The sequence below is a fragment of the Chiloscyllium punctatum genome, chromosome 23 (genome assembly GCF_047496795.1).
Source record: "Chiloscyllium punctatum isolate Juve2018m chromosome 23, sChiPun1.3, whole genome shotgun sequence".
Lineage (NCBI taxonomy): Eukaryota > Metazoa > Chordata > Chondrichthyes > Orectolobiformes > Hemiscylliidae > Chiloscyllium > Chiloscyllium punctatum.
In genome coordinates this window covers 93,434,970-93,452,489 of record NC_092761.1, presented here as the reverse complement: position 1 = coordinate 93,452,489, position 17,520 = coordinate 93,434,970, and the positions used below count along the sequence as shown (strand labels likewise).

The window sequence follows — 17,520 nt, the reverse complement described above, 5'->3', positions numbered from 1 at the left end:
TGTTCCTTTCCATGCCCTGAGTTCATCCGCCTTCCCTGTTAGGCCCCTTGTTGATAGGGTTTTTAAAAAGGCATATGGTGTGTTAGCTTTTGTTAGTAGAGGGATTGAGTTTTGGAACCATGAGGTTATGCTGCAGCTGTACAAAACTCTAGTGCAGCTGCATTTGAAGTATTGCGTACAGTTCTGGTTGCCTCATTATAGGAAGGATGTGGAAGCTTTGGAAAGGGCTCAGATGTTGGAAGGTATGGAGGGACGGTCTTATGAGGAAAGGCTGAGGAACTTGAGGCTGTTTTTATTAGAGAAGAAGGTTGACAGGTGACTTAATTGAGACATATAAGATAATCAGAGGGTTAGATAGGTTGGCCATTGAGAGCCTTTTTCCTTGGATGGGCAATGGCTAGCACAAGGAGACATAGTTTTAAATTGAGGGGTGATAGATATAGGACCGATTCCAGAGGTGGTTTCTTACGCAGAGAGGAGTAGGGGCGTGGAACACACTGCCTGCAACAGTAGTAGACTTGACAACTTTAAGGGCATTTAAATGGTCATTAGATAGGCATATGGATGAGAATGGAATAGGTGGGCTTCACATTGGTTTCACAGGTTGGCGCAACATCAAGTGCCCTCCTATTACTACTCAAATCTTGTTACACTTCACTGAGATTTGCCTATATTTCTGTCCTTCTATCTCTCCCTGACTGGGGGTTCATTCTACACCTCTAGCAAAGTAATTGTTCCCTTTGTGTTTTTAGCTTCTAACCGTATGGCCTTCGAAGATATTATCCTTTCTTACTGTAGTGATCAACATCTTGATCAATATTGCAACATCATCCACTATTTTAGAACATTGAACATAGAACAGTACAGCACAGTACAGGCCCTTTGGCCCTCTATGTTGTGCCGGCATTTTATCCTACTCTAAGATCAAACTAACTTATGTACTCTTCATTGTACTATCATCCATGTGACTATCCAAGAATCACATAAATGTTCCGAATGTATCTGGCTCTCCTACCACCACTGGCAGTGCATTCCACACACCCACCACTCTCTGTGTAAAAAACCTAACTCTCCCCTAAACCTTCCCCCAATCACTTTAAACTTATGCTCTCTCATGATAGCCATTTCCACCCTGGAAAAAAAGTCTCTGACTATCCACACTATCTATACCTCTCAATATCTTGAACATCTCAATCGAGTCACCTCTCATCCTTCTTCACTCCAATGAGAAAATTCCTAGCTCCCTCAACCTTTCTTCATTAGACATGCCCTCCAGTCCAGGCAGCATCCTCTGCACCCTTTCCAAATCTTCCACATCCTTCCGATAATGACGCTGCCAGAACTGAACACAATATTCCAAGTGTGGTCTAACCAGGCCTCTATAGAGCTGCAGCATAACTTCGCAGCTCTTAAACTCAATTCTCCTGCTAATGAAAGCCGACACCATACGCCTTCTTATCAACCCTATCAACTTTGAGGGTTCTATGGATGTGAACCCCAAGATCCCTCTGTTCCTCTACACTGCCAAGAATCTGCCTTTAACCTTGCAATCTGCATCCAAATTCAACCTTCCAAAATGAATCACTTCACACTTTTCTAGGTTGAACACCATCTGCCACTTCTCAGCCCAGCTCTGCATCCTGTCAATGTCCCATTGCAACCGACACTAGGCCTCCACACTATCCACAAGTCCAACAACCTTTGTGTCATTGGCAAACTTACTAACCCACCTTTACACTTCCTCAACCAAGTCATTTATAAAAATCACAAAGAGCAGAGGTACCAGAACAGATCCCTGTGGAACACCACTGGTCACCAAGCTCCAGGCTGAATACTTTCCATCTACCACCACCCGCTGTCTTCTATGGGCCAGCCAATTCAGTATCCAGGCAGCCAGATTTCCCTGTATCCCATGCCTCCTTATGTTCTGTATGAGCCTACCATGGGGAACTTTATCAAACACCTTGATAAAATCCTTTACACCATATCTACTGTTCTATCTTCCTCAATGTGTTTTGTCACATCCTCAAAGAATTCAGTAAAGCTTGTGAGGCATGACTTGACCCTCACAAAACCATGCTGACTATTCTATTCAAACTATGCTTTTCCAAATAATCATAAATTCTGTCTGTTAGAATCCTCTCCAATATTTTGCCCACCACCGATGTAGGACTAACTGGTCTGTAATTCCCAAGGTTATCCCTATTCCCTTTTTTTGAACAAGGCAATAACATTTGCAACCCTCCAATCAATTGGTACTATACCAATCGACAGTGAAGATGCAAGATCATCACCAAAGGTGCAGCAATTTCTTCCCTCCCTTCCCACATCGGGTGCAGCCTGAATTCACCTGCACCTCCACACACATCATTTACTGCATCCGCTGCACCCGATGTGGCCTCTATTGGGGAGACAGGCCGCCTACTTGCAGAACGTTTCAGAGAACACCTCTGGGACACCCAGACCAACCAACCAAACCACCCCGTGGCTCAACACTTCAACTCCCCCTCCCACTCCACCAAGGACATGCAGGTCCTTGGATTCCTCCATCGCCAGACCATAGCAACACGACAGCTGGAGGAAGAGCACCTCATCTTCCGCCTAGGAACCCTCCAACCACAAGGGATGAACTCAGATTTCTCCAGTTTCCTCATTTCCCCTCCCCCCACCTTGTCTCAGTCCCACCCCTCGAACTCAGCACCACCTTCCTAACTTGCAATCTTCTTCCTGACCTCTCTGCCCCCACCCCCACTGGCCTATCACCCTCACCTTAACCTCCTTCCACCTATCGCATTTCCAACGCCCTCCCCCAAGTCCCTCCTCCCTACCTTTTATCTTAGCCTGCTTGGCACACTTTCCTCATTCCTGAAGAAGGGCTCATGCCCGAAACATCGATTCTCCTGCTCCTTGGATGCTGCCTGACCTGCTGCGCTTTTCCAGCAACACATTTTCAGCTCTGATCTCCAGCATCTGCAGTCCTCACTTTCTCCATGACAGTTTCAGTAAGGTAGTGGAGATGCAGTTACACCTTCACATTGAGAATACCCTCCATCATGCTGTGTGGCACTATCACAGTGTTAAATGGTATAGATTTCAAACAGATCTAGTAACTCAAGACTAGGCATTGACAAGGCGCTGTGGGCCTTCAGCAGCAGCAGAATCTGCATCCTCATGGCCTGGCATATTCCCAACACAGCTACTACCACCAAACCAGGGTGCAGAAGGGCATGCTAAGAACAGCACCAAACATACATAAAAATGAGCTGTCAACCTGGTGAAGCTACCAAACAGGACTACTTGCATGTTGAACAGCATAAGCAGCGAGCAATGGAGTTAAGCAATCCCACAACCAACAATTAGATTTAAATTCTGCTGTTCTGTCGTCCAGTCTTGAATGGAGGTGGATAATTAATCAACTTGCTGGAGGAGGAGGCTCCACAAATCTCCCCATCCATATCAGGATTTTTGATGGAGTTAAGATGACTGGCAGAAGCCTGTGCCTTTGGTTTAACCCTAAATGAGATGCTTAGAGACAGTTTGGTATGTGGGATAGTGATGTGACTATGCAAAAACATCGACTAGCTGAAGCTCAACTGGACTTCAAACAAGCGCTGCAATTGGCTTAATCATTAGAAAATACAGCAAGTGGAGCATGTGAGTTATAAGGTATTCCGATGTAATTTGGCAACTCCATTGCCTCACTCAGGAAATATCCTGATAAGAGTAACTTTAGGTCAGCCCACAACAAATGCCCAAAATAAAGCCAAGTCATAACCAAACATAAATTTTGTACACAGATCCCTGAAAGTTAGAGTTGGTAGAGTTGGTAGAGTTGTTTAGAAGGCATACAGTGTCTCAGCTTTTATTAGTAGAAGGATTGAGTTTCGGAACCATGAAACCATGCTGCAACTATACAAAACTCTGGTGCGGCCACACTTGGGGTATTGCACAGTTCTGGTTACCTCATTACAGGAAGGATGTGAAAACTTTGGAAAGGGTTCAGAGGAGTTTTACTAGGATATTGCCTGGTCTGGAGGGAAAGTCTTATGAGGAAAGGCTGAGGGACTTGAGGCTGCTTTTGCTAGAGAGAAGAAGGTTGAGAGGTGACTTAATAGAGACATATAAGATAACCAGAGGGTTAGATAGAGTGCACAGTGAGAGCCTTTTCCTCAGATGATGATGGCTAGCATGAGGGGACATAACTTTAAATTAAGAGGTGATAGATGTAGGACAGAGGCAGAGTTAGTTTCTTTACTCAGAGAGTAGTAGAGGTGTGGAACACACTAACTGCAACAGTAGTAGACTCGCCAACTCTAAGGGCATTTAAGTAGTCATTGGATAGACATATGGACGAAAATGGAATAGTGTAGATTAGATGGGCTTCAGGTTGGTTTCATTGGTTGCCGCAACATCGAGGGACAAAGAGTCTGTAGTGTGATGTAATGTTCTGTGTTCAAACAGTTATGATTTTCTTTAGTATCGTGCTCAGTAAGACATTGTATAACTGTTATTGATATGTAGATCCTGACCAGTAAGACATTGTGTCTGTTGTCGATGTGTGGATTTGGGACGACCTCCTAGCCTAAATGGAGTAAGTTAACACAGAGGTTAGTATCCAGGAGAGTTCATATCCTGGAAACTGCAACTGCATCTGATTTGAAACAGTCAAATTTCTATACAACATCTAAATCAGAACCAATCAAGATAAACATCTGGTTAAATGGGGGAATGTTAAATGGGTCATCCAGTTCAAATGGAGGTAAAACCAGTGCAAATGTATCAGCAATTGCAGAACCAGTAAAATTTGCTCTGGATTCCAGCACTTAGATTTGCACAATACTTTAGCTAGACTGAGAATCTATACTGTGGAATCTTTGCAAATCAAAGGTACAACCTCTGATCTGGTCTTTTATGAAAGAATGTTGGTTTGGTTATCAGTTATTGTAGTAGAAGATTCAGGCCTAACTTTAATGGGGCAACATTGATTGTGAGAGATTCACCTAGATTGGGTCAACATTTTTGAATTAGAAAGCAGCAGCCTGACTGAAGTCCTAATTAAATACCTGGAAATTTTCCATGATGGTCTAGGGACTATGAAAAGAGCCAAAGCAACTTTGCATAGAACACAGAACAGTACAGCACAGGGACAGGCCCTTTAGCCCAAGATGCTTTGCCAAACATGATACTAAATTAAATCAAAAGAGAAAATGCTGGAAAATCTCAGCAGATCTGGCAGCATCTGTAAGGAGAGAAAAGAGCTGACGTTTCGAAGCAGATCAGTTAGACTCAAAACGTTAGCTCTTTTCTCTCCTTACAGATGCTGCCAGACCTGCTGAGATTTTCCAGCATTTTCTCTTTTGGTTTCAGATTCCAGCATCCACAGTAATTTGCTTTTATCCTAAATTAAATCCCTCCTAGTTGCCCCATGGTCTGTATCCCTCAATTCCTTGCTTATTCATGTACTTTTCTAAAAGCCCCTTAAATGCCCTTATTGTTTCTGCCTCCACTACTTAGAGTTCCAGGCACCTATCACTCTCTGCCCCTCACATCTCCTTTGAACTTCCCCCTCTTACTGTTGATGCATGTTGACCAAGAAGCAATTCCACAATTCTGCAAGCTCATCCAGTGTCATCTGCCTTACAGACAAAAGTGAAAGCAGGATTCAGAAAGCTAGAAAGCGAAGGAATCATCAAGCCAGTCCAATTCACAGAATGAACAACACCTATCATATCAACTTTGAAGCCCAATGAGTCCATTCACCTTCGTGCAGATTTTAAACAAACAGTAAGCCACTTTTTATAACTGTATAATCCCTTTCCCAGAGGATTTGTCCACAAAGCTAGCAGGAGCCATGCTTCCTTGCAATTGTGTTTACATCAGGATTCTCAAGTATGCCACAATTAATACTCATAAGGGCCTGTACAAATATATAAGACTGCCATTCAGCATATTTAAAAATCACACAACACCAATGACATCCTAATACAGTGAAAACTAATTAAAAAGACTTACATAATTTGGATTATATTCTCAAGGTGTTTTTCCAAGGTAGGCTTATATCTAAGAAGTGACCCACTTGGACCACAGTGTCAGCAAGATAGATTACACCCATTGGAAGATAAAGTAAGGGCAATCAATGGTGTCCCAACTCCCATGTCCGTCACAGGAGCTTAGATAATTTCTGTGTCTGGTAAATTCTTATGGAAAGTTCACATACAGTCTGACATCCATCCTGGCACCATTGCATCAACTGCTAAAAAAAGGGGCAGCCTTGGAAATGGTCTCATCGACAGGCCCTAGCTTTCAATGAAGTAAAGAAATTACTGACATCCTCTCATGTGTTAGTATATTGTGATCCCAAGTGAGATCTGGTATTAACACGCAATACCTCCCTGCATGACATCAGGATGGCATTAGCTCAGGGGTGGCCTACTGGAAAGGAACACACAATTGCTTAAGTGTCAGGACTTTGGCTATGAAGAGTATAAATACACTTAATTACAGAAAGGTAGAAATATTTGGAGCCAGAAAGTTCCACCAATATCTTTATGGTCAAAGATTTGTGATAATCACAGACCACAAACCCCTACTTGGTCTGCTTAAAGAGGACAAGTCAGTATCACCCACAGTTTTGGGATGCATTCAGCAGTGGGCTCTAATATTAAGTGCTTATAATTATCAGCTAGAGCACTGTCTGGGAGGCTGACTAGAAACTGCAGACGCAATGAGCTGCCTTCCATTAGGAGATATACTACCCATGGTACCCCATGGAAGAGTCGGTCATGACATTGAATTTTCTGGAAACGCTACCAGTTACAACTAACAATATCAGACTTTGGACACAGAACGCTCCATCCTTTTCAAATTGAAACAATTGGTATTAATAGGGGAAACCAAAGTTCATTGTAGCCAGAACAATGTTGTATTATCAATTGCCATAATAAGTTTCTATCCAGCTAATGTCATTACTGGACGAGTCAGATCCCAGGCTGAACTCTAGCTTGACAGATAGGTTTTTAAATCTAACAAGGTGTGCTTTCACTGAAGTATAAGTGCATGATGCTAAATATCTGGTCTTTACATAAAACACAAGTTTAATACACAAAAGAAAAGATAAAATAGAATAATTAAAACTATTTGGATATAAAACCCACAATTAAAACACAATATTTCATCTATCCCAACAACACACATTTGTTACAACACAGGGTAAATCCTTCTGCTAATTTAAAACAGGCACACAGAAAAGTTCACCTCGCCTCATATTCTGTTAACGTATGAGTGAGAAAGAATGACCAAATTCCACTATTTAAAGAAAAAATTAGCAATTTATTCTTTAACTCCAAGAAAAAAACATTAAACAACAACTATCTGCACTTTAAATCTCCATTGTCTTAATGATTTATCTCCCTCCCACTCTACAACAATATACTGATCCAATAAAACCCCTGATTAAGTTTTACAGAAAAACCAAATCTCAAAATTAGTCAGCTGTCGCTTTTCTCTTGGTTTCTTCCTGTCTTCTTTTCTTCAGTTTTCTGCTTCACAGATTCCATATGAAGAGGTACCTTTCAGAGAGCGTCTCTGCTGGCAATTTAACTTTCAGAGAGAGGGTCTGCAGACGTATGGTGATCTTTGCCAACTTGGCTAACTGTTCAAAATGCCCAATTTTTATACCCCAAAACATCAGATCATCTCATTGGTTTGTTGTTGACAAAACAGTAACATTCAAATTCGATTGGATTTTGGTATTTTGGGACATAATTTAAATTGATTGGCCAAATTCGAATTTGTTGTGTAACATAGCGACTCAGCTCCAGCCAAATGTTACATTCTTAAATTGTTCAGCACACTGTGCTCATTAAGTCCGTGCCAGCTTTCACTCTCTCTTAAAGGTACAGTACACACTGCAACTTCATAATATTACCATACATAAATACCAGACAGAATTCCCTTCTCCATCGCATCTATTGGTTTGACGTCTTGTTTTCAGTTGAGAATTTGATAGTCTTTTGTGTATTCACACAATGAACTTAAACTTTCTCAGCTTTGAGTAATCCCTTCAGGGTTCTAATCAAACACTTTTGTTCTGAAACTTTCAAACTAAAACCCTTAAACTGAGGTATCCTGTTTCTTAACAGTTTTGAACTAACTCCTTTCTCTAGAAGAATCTGTCTTGTCCAACTTCAACCAGGATATCTTTGAGCTGAAAAGAAAAGGTTTGTAAGCTATGAGCATTTCCTGTAAATTAAAACAAAAATCTTGATCGATCTAACTGAAAGCTAGCTAATGCTCCTCACTGTTTACCAATGACTGCTTGGAAACATTTCCCATGCAAAAAAAAATTCCTTTAGCACCCCAGAAATGATTTTTCATATCTGTTTTAAAAAAAAGATCTAGAAATGCTGACAAGTTAATCATTAAACCTTCTCATGCACAGAGACCAAAAATTTCATACAACTGGTTTGAGATCCAAACTCTAAAATAAATGATAAATCTATATAAATCACACACTTTACATCACAGTGGGACAAAGATAGAGAGAAGTCAATGAATGTGACTTTATAAAACTTCCTTTTGGCTTAGTAAAAGAATGCTCACATTTGCTGGTGAGTTTTTGGTTTATTGCTCAGTCTGTTGAGATTAATAAATAAATTGTTTATGGTTGCAATGCCTAGCAAGTCAAATGGATAAATTGCCATTTACCTTGTGATAACCTAGTAGCAGCTAATTCTCCTGAAGCCATGTGCCAGTCCCCATTGCCTTTTGTTTGGGAGCACCCTTTTCATCTATTCCAACCATTCTCTACTTTATAAAACCCAACATTTTCTAGCCTTCAGTTCTGAAGAACAGTCAGACTGCATTCAAAATATTAACTGTTTCTCTCTCCACAGATACTCTTAGACCTGCTGAGTTTCTACAGCATTTTCTGTTTTTATCCCAGTACAAATCTTCATCTTCCAGAGAAGGTGATAAAGGAGGAAATTGGAAATTTTTTTTAAGCTTAATTTCTTCTCCTGTACTAGGTGGCTGGAGTCGGCAGAACAAGTAAAAATCTCCATGAAGAAATACGGAAAATGCTGCTTTTCTTGGTATTGCTGGTGTTATTGTCTTTAAGGAAAAGTTCTGAATTCCCGCATTCACTTCGGATGGGTAGGTATATTCAATGTCCCTAAGAGTAGGATTTGATTTGGAGGTTTATGAACAGAAAATATGAATTGGCCCATATTTTTAGAATTGTGTTTAATGGAAGATAATTCAATTTTCCATAATTTACTCGTGTTATGTAATTGTTGATGCATTTAATAGCTGCTAAAAGCTATTCAGGAACCAGAACCCCAGTCCTCACTCTGGAAAGAATGGATGTGAGAACTAGGAGGAATTATGGAAATTCATCAGTTGCTCCAGAGATGATACCAGGGATGCTTTCATTTCTGGGCCTGTGATGATGCTGCTCCTTTAACAAGGTTATGCTATCCTTGGCTTTTTTTTTTACCCAGAGAGGTCGTAAAAGAAACGGTTCCTAAAAATCGGGCTTTAATGGGTTTTAGGGTCAATTTGATTGTAGCTTACAGATACTGCCTCAGACAAAAGGCTTTTAAATTAAAAAAAAACACTTGTACAATGAAAAGGGAGTGGCCAGTTCTCCCAGCTCAGCTTTTCTCTGGTTTGGTATGGTTTTGGCAGCCTGGCTATTCACTGAAAGCAGGTGAGCAGTTTTAAGGCTGCTAGTCCAAGAAACAGCTACATGGAAGAGATGTTCCATGCTGCCATTTCTCTCTCTCCTGTAAGACCCTGTGTTTGATTTTACGTTTTTATGCTAAGGGGTGTTTAGAGGGATTGTTGCAAGTATTTGGAACAGCATCATTAAGCTGGGATAATCAGTTGGGCTTTCAGATTGGTTAAGCTTTTCTGTATTCTGTTCTCATTTGTTTCATTCGGTAATCTTGTAAGTGGTTGGGCCAGGTGCATCTCTCCTGGAAAATCTGTGTCACACCTGCTCAAAAAAATTAGCAAAGTTAGGGTCTGGGTTACTTTCTTGAAATGTTCTGAGGGGAGGTCTGGCCGTTTCCATAACAGATTGGGGGCTCTTTGAGGGATTTGTTCTATAGTTCTGATTTGGGATTAGGATTGCTGGACTCGAAGCAGCAAGTGGTCGTTGTTAGTGTCTTTTGTTCTGGATGCTGATTTCAGTTGGTTTAAACAGTGCTTGGAGAAAGTGAGGACTGCAGATGCTGGAGATCAGAGTCAAGAGTGTGGTGCTGGAAAAGCACAGCAGGTCAGGCAGCATCCGAGGAGCAGGAGAATCGATATTTTGGGCATAAGCCCGTCATCAAGAATGAGGCTTGTGGGTCAGGGGTGTGAGAGAGTAATGGGAGGGGGTGGGCTGTTGGGTAAAGTAGCTGAGAATGTGATAGGTAGGTGAAGATTGGGGGGGGGGGGGGTTGGGAGAGGTAAAAGGTTGGAAAGGAGAGTGGAGCAGATAGGTGGGAAGGAAGATGGACAGGTCAAGAGTGCAGTGCTGAGTTGGAGACTTAGGACTGGGACAAGTGTGTGTTGGGGGGGAGAGGAACTGGTGAAATACACATTGATTCCATGTGGTTGGAGGGTCCCAAGGTAGAAGATGAGACGTTCTTCCAGGCATCAGGTGGTTAGGATTTGGAAATGGAAGAGGCCCAGGACCTGCATGTCCTTGGTGGAGAGGGAGGGGGAGTTAAAGCGTTCAGCCACGGGGCATAGGGTTGGTTGGTGCGTGTATCCCAGAGATGTTCTCTGAAATGATCCGCACATTGATGTCCTCTATCTCCAATGTAGGGGAGACCACATCAGGTGGAGCAAATACAGTAGATGATGCATGTGGAAGTAAAGGTAAATTTCTGTTAGGTGTGCAAGGATCCTTCAGGGCCTTGGATGGAGGTGAGGGGGGAGGTGTGGGTGCAGGTTTTGCACTTCTTGCATTGGCAGGAGAAGATGCCAGGAGTGGCGTGTGAGCTGGTAGGTGGAGTGGAAGGTGATGACCTGGGGGGGATTTTGTCCTTGTTGTGATTGGAGGAGTGGACTTCAAGGGAAGAGGTGCGAGAAGTGGAGGAGATGGGCCCAGCATGGGTCCCAGCTTTGCCTGCTTCTTCGTCGGGTATGTGAAACAGTCCATCTCCTGCAGCTACACCAGCACCATTCCTCACCATCTCCTCTGCTACACTGATGAGTGTATCGGGGCTAACTTGTGCTCCCACGAGGAAATTGAACAGTTCATCAAATTCATCAACACATTTCACCTCAACCTCAAGTTCACCTGAACCATCTCCGACACCTCCCTCCCCTTCCTGGACCTCTCCATCTCCATCTCCGGCAACTGACTAACCACAGACATCTACTACAAACCTGCCGACTCCCACAGCTACCTGGACTAGACCTCCTCCCACCCTACCTCCTGTAAAAACACCATCTTTTATTCCCAATTCCTCCATCTCTGCCGTATCTGCTCCCAGGAGGACCAATTCCATCATAGAACATCCCAGGTGACCTCCTTCAAAGACCATAATTTCATTTCCAACCTGGTCAATGATGGCCTCCAGTGCATCTCCTCCACTTCCTGCACCTCCGCCCTTGAACCCCACCCCTCCCAATGCAACAAGGACAGAAACCTCCAGTCCTCACCATGCACCCCAGCAACGTCTGGATACACCACATCATCCTCCACCACCTTCAAACAGACAGACAGCACCACTCGTAATATATATCCCTCCCCACCTCTGTATGTTTCAGAGAGACCATTCCCTCTGCAACTTCCTTATCAGTTCCAGGTTCCCCACCAGCCCACACCCCACTCCTGGCACTTTTCCCTGCCACTGCAAGAAGTTCAAAACCTACGCCCACGTCTCCCCCTAACCTTTGCCCAAGGCTCCAAAGAATCCTTCCTCATCCGACATAAATTTACTCGTACTTCCACACACATCATCAACTGTATCTGTTGCACCCATTGTGGCCTCCTCTACATCAGAGAGACAGGATGCCAACTTGCAGATCATTTCAGAGACCATCTCTGGGACAGCCGCACCAACCAACCCCACCGCCCCATGGCTGTACACTTTAACTCCCTCTCCCACTTCAGTAAGGACATGCAGGTCCTGAGCTTTCTCCATAGCCAAACCCTAACCACCCGACTCCTGAAGGAAAAATACCTTATCTTCCACCTTGGGGCCCTGCAACCACATGGGATCAATGTGAATTTCACCAGTTTCCTCATTTCCCTTCCCCCACCTTATCCCAATCCCAAGCCTCCAACTCGGCACTGCACTCTTGACCTGTCCATCTTCCTGGTAAAAACAATGACTGCAGATGCTGGAAACCAGATTCTGGATTAGTGGTGCTGGAAGAGCACAGCAGTTCAGGCAGCATCCAACGAGCAGCGAAATCGACATTTCGGGCAAAAGCCCTTCATCAGGAATAAAGGCAGTGAGCCTGAAGCGTGGAGAGATACGCTAGAGGAGGGTGGGGGTGGGGAGAGAGTAGCATAGAGTACAATGGGTGAGTGGGGGAGGGGATGAAGGTGATAGGTCAGGGAGGAGAGGGTGGAGTGGATAGGTGGAAAAGGAGATAGGCAGGTAGGACAAGTCCGGACAAGTCATGGGGACAGTGCTAAGCTGGAAGTTTGGAACTAGGGTGGGGTGGGGGAAGGGGAAATGAAGAAACTGTTGAAGTCCACATTGATGCCCTGGGGTTGAAGTGTTCCGAGGCGGAAGATGAGGCGTTCTTCCTCCAAGCGTCTGGTGCTGAGGGAGCAGCGGTGAAGGAGGCCCAGGACCTCCATGTCGTTGGTAGAGTGGGAGGGGGAATTGAAATGTTGGGCCACGGGGCGGTGTGGTTGATTGGTGCAGGTGTCCTGGAGATGTTCCCTAAAGCGCTCTGCTAGGAGGTGTCCAGTCTCCCCAATGTAGAAGAAACCACATCGGGAGCAATGGATACAATAAATGATATTAGTGGATGTGCAGGTAAAACGTTGATGGATGTGGAAGGCTCCTTTAGGGCCTTGGATAGAGGTGAGGGAGGAGGTGTGGGCGCAGGTTTTACAGTTCCTGCGTTGGCAGGGGAAGGTGCCAGGATGGGAGGGTGGGTTGTAGGGGGCCGTGGACCTGACCAGGTAGTCACGGAGGGAACGGCTTTTGCCTGAAACGTCGATTTCGCTGCTCCTTGGATGCTGCCTGAACTGCTGTGCTCTTCCTGTCCATCTTCCTTCCCACCGATCCATTCCACCCTCTTCTCTAACCTATCACATTTCCACTCACTTTCATCTCCCTTTCGCACTCTCAGCTACCTTGCCCCAGCCCCGCCCCCTCCCATTTATCTCTGAGCTCCCAGCCCATAAGCCTCATTCCTGATGAAGGGCTTATGCCCGAAATGTCAATTCTCCTGCTCCTCGGATGCTGCCTGACCTGTTAAATAGTGCTTGGGATAGCAATGGCTCTTTCACTCACCAAAACTTTTCTGGGGGTGGAAGATGTGACCTTGAGGGTTTTGCAAAAGGTGATTAAGGCCAAGTTGCTGGAATTAGCAGACAAGCTGGGGTTTGAGCTCCCTCATTTCGTGAGAGGAGAGATAATTACAGCAATCGCTCAGCATTTAAATTTGCTGGAAATGCCATCAGAATTAGGTTTGCTTACTGAGCTGTAGGTTTGATATCCAGATGTTTCATTACCTGGCTAGGTAACATCATCAGTGGCGACCTCCAAGTGAAGCGAAGCTGTTGTCTCCTGCTTTCCATTTATGTTTATCCTGGATGGGGTTCCTGGGGTTTGTGGTGATGTCATTTCCTGTTCATTTTCTGAGGGGTTGATAGATGGTATCTAGATCTATGTGTTTGTTTATGGCGTTGTGGTTGGAGTGCCAGGCCTCTAGGCATTCTCTGGCATGTCTTTGCTTAGTCTGTCCCAGGATAGATGTGTTGTCCCAGTCAAAATAGTGGTGTTTTTCCTCTGTGTGTAGGGCTATGAGGGAGAGAGGGTCGTGTCTTTGTGGCTAACTGGTGTTCGTGTATCATGGTGGCTAACTTTCTTCCTGTTTGTCCTACGTAGTGTTTGTGGCAGTCTTTGCATGGAATTTTGTAGACAACATTGGTTTTGTCTATGGGATGTACTGGGTCTTTTAAGTTTGTTAGTTTTTGTTTGAGAGTGTTGGTGGGTTTGTGTGCTACTAGAAGTCCGAGGGGTCTTAGTAGTCTAGCTGTCATTTCTGAAACTTCTTTGATGTATGGTAAGGTAGTTAGGGTTTCTGGCTGTGTCTGGTCTGCTTGTCGTGGTTTGTTCTTGAGGAATCTGCGCACTGTATTTTTTGAGTATCCGTTCTTCTTGAATACGTTGTATAGGTGGTTCTCCTCTGTTTTCCAATGTTCGTCTGTGCTGCAGTGTGAGGTGGCTCGTTGGAATAGTGTTCTAATACAGCTTCGTTTGTGTGTGTTGGGATGGTTGCTGGTGTAGTTAAGTAATTGATCAGTGTTTGTTGGTTTTCTGTATACACAGGTTTGTAGTTCTCCCTTGTTCGTTCTTTCGACTGTGTCATCCAGGAATGCGAGTTTGTCATCGGTTTCTTCCTCCTTGGTGAACTTTATGCCTGTGAGGATGTTGTTGATGATGTTAAATGTCTCTTCTATCTTGTTTTGTTTTGTGATGACAAAGGTATCATCTACGTAGTGGACCAGATCTTTGGTTTGATGGTTGGTAGGGCTGTTTGTTCTAGTCTTTGCATTACTGCTTCGGCTATGAATCCTGATAGCAGAGATCCCGTGGGTGTGCCATTTCGACTGGGACAACATATCTATCCTGGGACAGGCTAAGCAAAGACATGCCAGAGAATTCCTAGAGGCCTGGCACTCCAACCACAACACCATAAACAAACACGTAGATCTAGATACCATCTATCAACCCCTCAGAAAATGAACAGGAAATGACATCACTACAAACCCCAGGAACCCCATCCAGGACAAACATATAAATAGAAAGCAGGAGACAACAGCTTTGCTTCACTTGGAGGTTGCCACTGATGATGTTACCTAGCCAGGTAATGAAACGTCTGGATATCAAACCTACAGCTCAGCGAGCAAACCTATACCCTAAACCTCAACCTGAGCTACAAACCTTGCAAAAATGCCATCAGAATCTTTATAGATGGCTAAAATTCAATTGAAAATGAAGCAGCTTGAGTTAGAGGCAATAGACAAAGAAAGGCCAACAGAAATGAAACAGTTTGAATTACGATTAAAAACAGAGAAACGAGCAAAGGAAAAATTCACTCTTGGAGAACAAAAAGCAAGAGAGGGAGAGAGAGAGAGAGAGGGAGGAAAGGAAGAAAGAGAAGGAGTTTGAACTTCAAAAATTGACACTTGGACAGGAAAGGATGGAGGTGAAGACTGAAAGTAAGTTTAGTGAAGAAGAGAGTGAGGATGAGCAAACCCATGGTAGCTGAAGGTCGCCATGGCTGAAGTGAGAAACTGTTTAAATAGCTTCAAGCATTGTCGAAGTTTGATGAGAAAGATGTGGAAGCCTTTTTCATCTCATTTGAAAAGGTGGCTAAACAAATGCAGTGGCCAGTGACCATGTGGGTTTGTTGATCCAAACAAAACTTGTAGGTCGAGCTAGTGAGGTATTCGCATCCCTATCAGAGCAGGTATATGGGGCATACGAGGAGGTGAAGAAAGCCATTGAAAGTGCATATGAGCTTGTACCAGAAGCCTATAGACAATGTTTCAGGAATCTAAGAAGGGATCCTGGTCATATCTACATTGAGTTCGAAAGGATCAAATAAAGTAATTTTGATAAATAGATAGTGGCATTAAAAATAGGGCAAACCTACAACACTCTTAGAGAGACAATTATTTTAGAGGAGTTCAAAAATTGACTTCCTGAGGTAGTGAAAACTCATGTGGAAGAGCAGAGAGTTAAAACAGCAAGGTTAGCAGCTGATGATTATGAGTTGGTCCATAAATCAAAGTTTGGCTTTTAAAATCAATTTCAATCCGTGAGGGACTGTGGAAAAGAGAAATCCTCGCATGGAAAAGGAAAGGTAGGTCTTGGTGAAGATCATAATAATAACTTACCACAGGGTGAAAAGGAAACCCTTGAAGGGGTGAGAGAAGTAGAAAACCCCTGATGTTTTCACTGCAATAAAGTCGGCCACATGAAATCACAGTGTTGGTGGGTTAGGAAAAGCACTGGGAAGCCAGATGTAGGAAAATAAGATAAGCCAGTGAATTTTGTTGGAGTGGTAATGGAAAGCAGAGTGGAGGCTAGAAATCTGCACCAGAATGTACAAGCTGCCGGAGGTTAGTAAGGGAGGAAGTGCCAGATCTTCTCAAATCATATACCTGCAGAGGTAAAGTTTATTCACATAGGTCAGGAGCAGCAGGCAAAGAGGTTACAATATTAAGAGATACAGTATCCTCAAAGTTTGGGAGATGATTTGTAGCTCGGGTGCTCGTTGTTGTGGTTCTGTTCGCCGAGCTGGGAATTTGTGTTGCAGACGTTTCGTCCCCTGTCTAGGTGACATCCTCAGTGCTTAGGAGCCTCCTGTGAAGCGCTTCTGTGCTGTTTCCTCCGGCATTTATAGAGGCCTGTCTCTGCCGCTTCCGGTTGTCAGTTCCAGCTGTCCGCTGTAGTGGTCGGTATATTGGGTCCAGGTCGATGTGTTTGTTGATAGAGTCTGTGGATGAGTGCCATGCCTCTAGGAATTCCCTGGCTGTTCTCTGTTTGGCTTGCCCTATAATGGTAGTGGACCTCAATATACCAGCCCTGGACAACAATATAACCTGGACCCAATATACCGGCCACTACAGTGGACAGCTCGAACTGACAACCGGAAGCGGCAGAGACAGGGCACACCTCGGGCAGATTACCCCTTTTCTAACAGTCCTTCCTTTTCACAGGAACATACTTTTACTGAGCACTTTGAAAAATTGCTTTGAAAGTCCTCCATTGTTCATTAACTATCCCAGTATAAAATCTTTTCTTTCCAGTCTACTTTAGCCAAGTCCTCCCTCATCCTATTGTCATCTCCCTTGTTTAGGCACAGAACCCTGGAATTGAATTTTGTCTTCACACTCTGCAACTATATCCTAAATTCAACCATATTGTGATCGCTCCTTCCAAGTTGATCCCCAACTATGAGATCATTAAATATGCCTGTCTCATTACACAGGACCAGATCTAGGACAAGCTTGCTCCCTTGTTGGTTCCATTACATACTGTTCAAGAAAACTATCATGGATACACTCAACGAACTGCTCCTCAAGGCTATCCTGACTGACCTGATTCGACCAATCAACATGTAGATTAAAATCCCACGTGATAATTGCCATACCATTTTTACAGGCATTAATTATTTCTTTGTTTTACAGAACAAAGTAAATTACAGCACAGGAACAGTCCCTTCGGCCCTCAAAGACTGCGTCAATCCAGATCCTCTGTCTAAACCTGTCATCTATTTTCTAATGATCTGTATCCCTTTGCTCCCTGCCCATTCATGTATCTG

The 17,520-nt window shown here is 43.7% G+C and overlaps 1 protein-coding gene across 4 annotated transcripts in view; it reads left to right on the top strand.

The window, feature by feature from the left end:
* The window catches only part of grik4 (glutamate receptor, ionotropic, kainate 4), a 173,503-nt gene that overhangs the window by 9,559 nt on the left and 146,424 nt on the right, over positions 1-17,520 (top strand). For 2 of the 4 annotated variants that reach the window (XM_072593556.1, XM_072593559.1), the window contains exon 2: positions 9,027-9,153. The exons of 1 other annotated variant lie outside the window; for it this stretch is intronic. In XM_072593556.1, the coding sequence (XP_072449657.1) occupies positions 9,078-9,153 (76 nt within the window). In that variant the 5' untranslated portion in view covers positions 9,027-9,077. Of the gene's footprint in view, positions 1-5,643; positions 5,785-9,026; positions 9,154-17,520 lie in introns of all 4 variants that reach the window. One more of the 4 variants, XM_072593557.1, reaches the window with a different exon arrangement.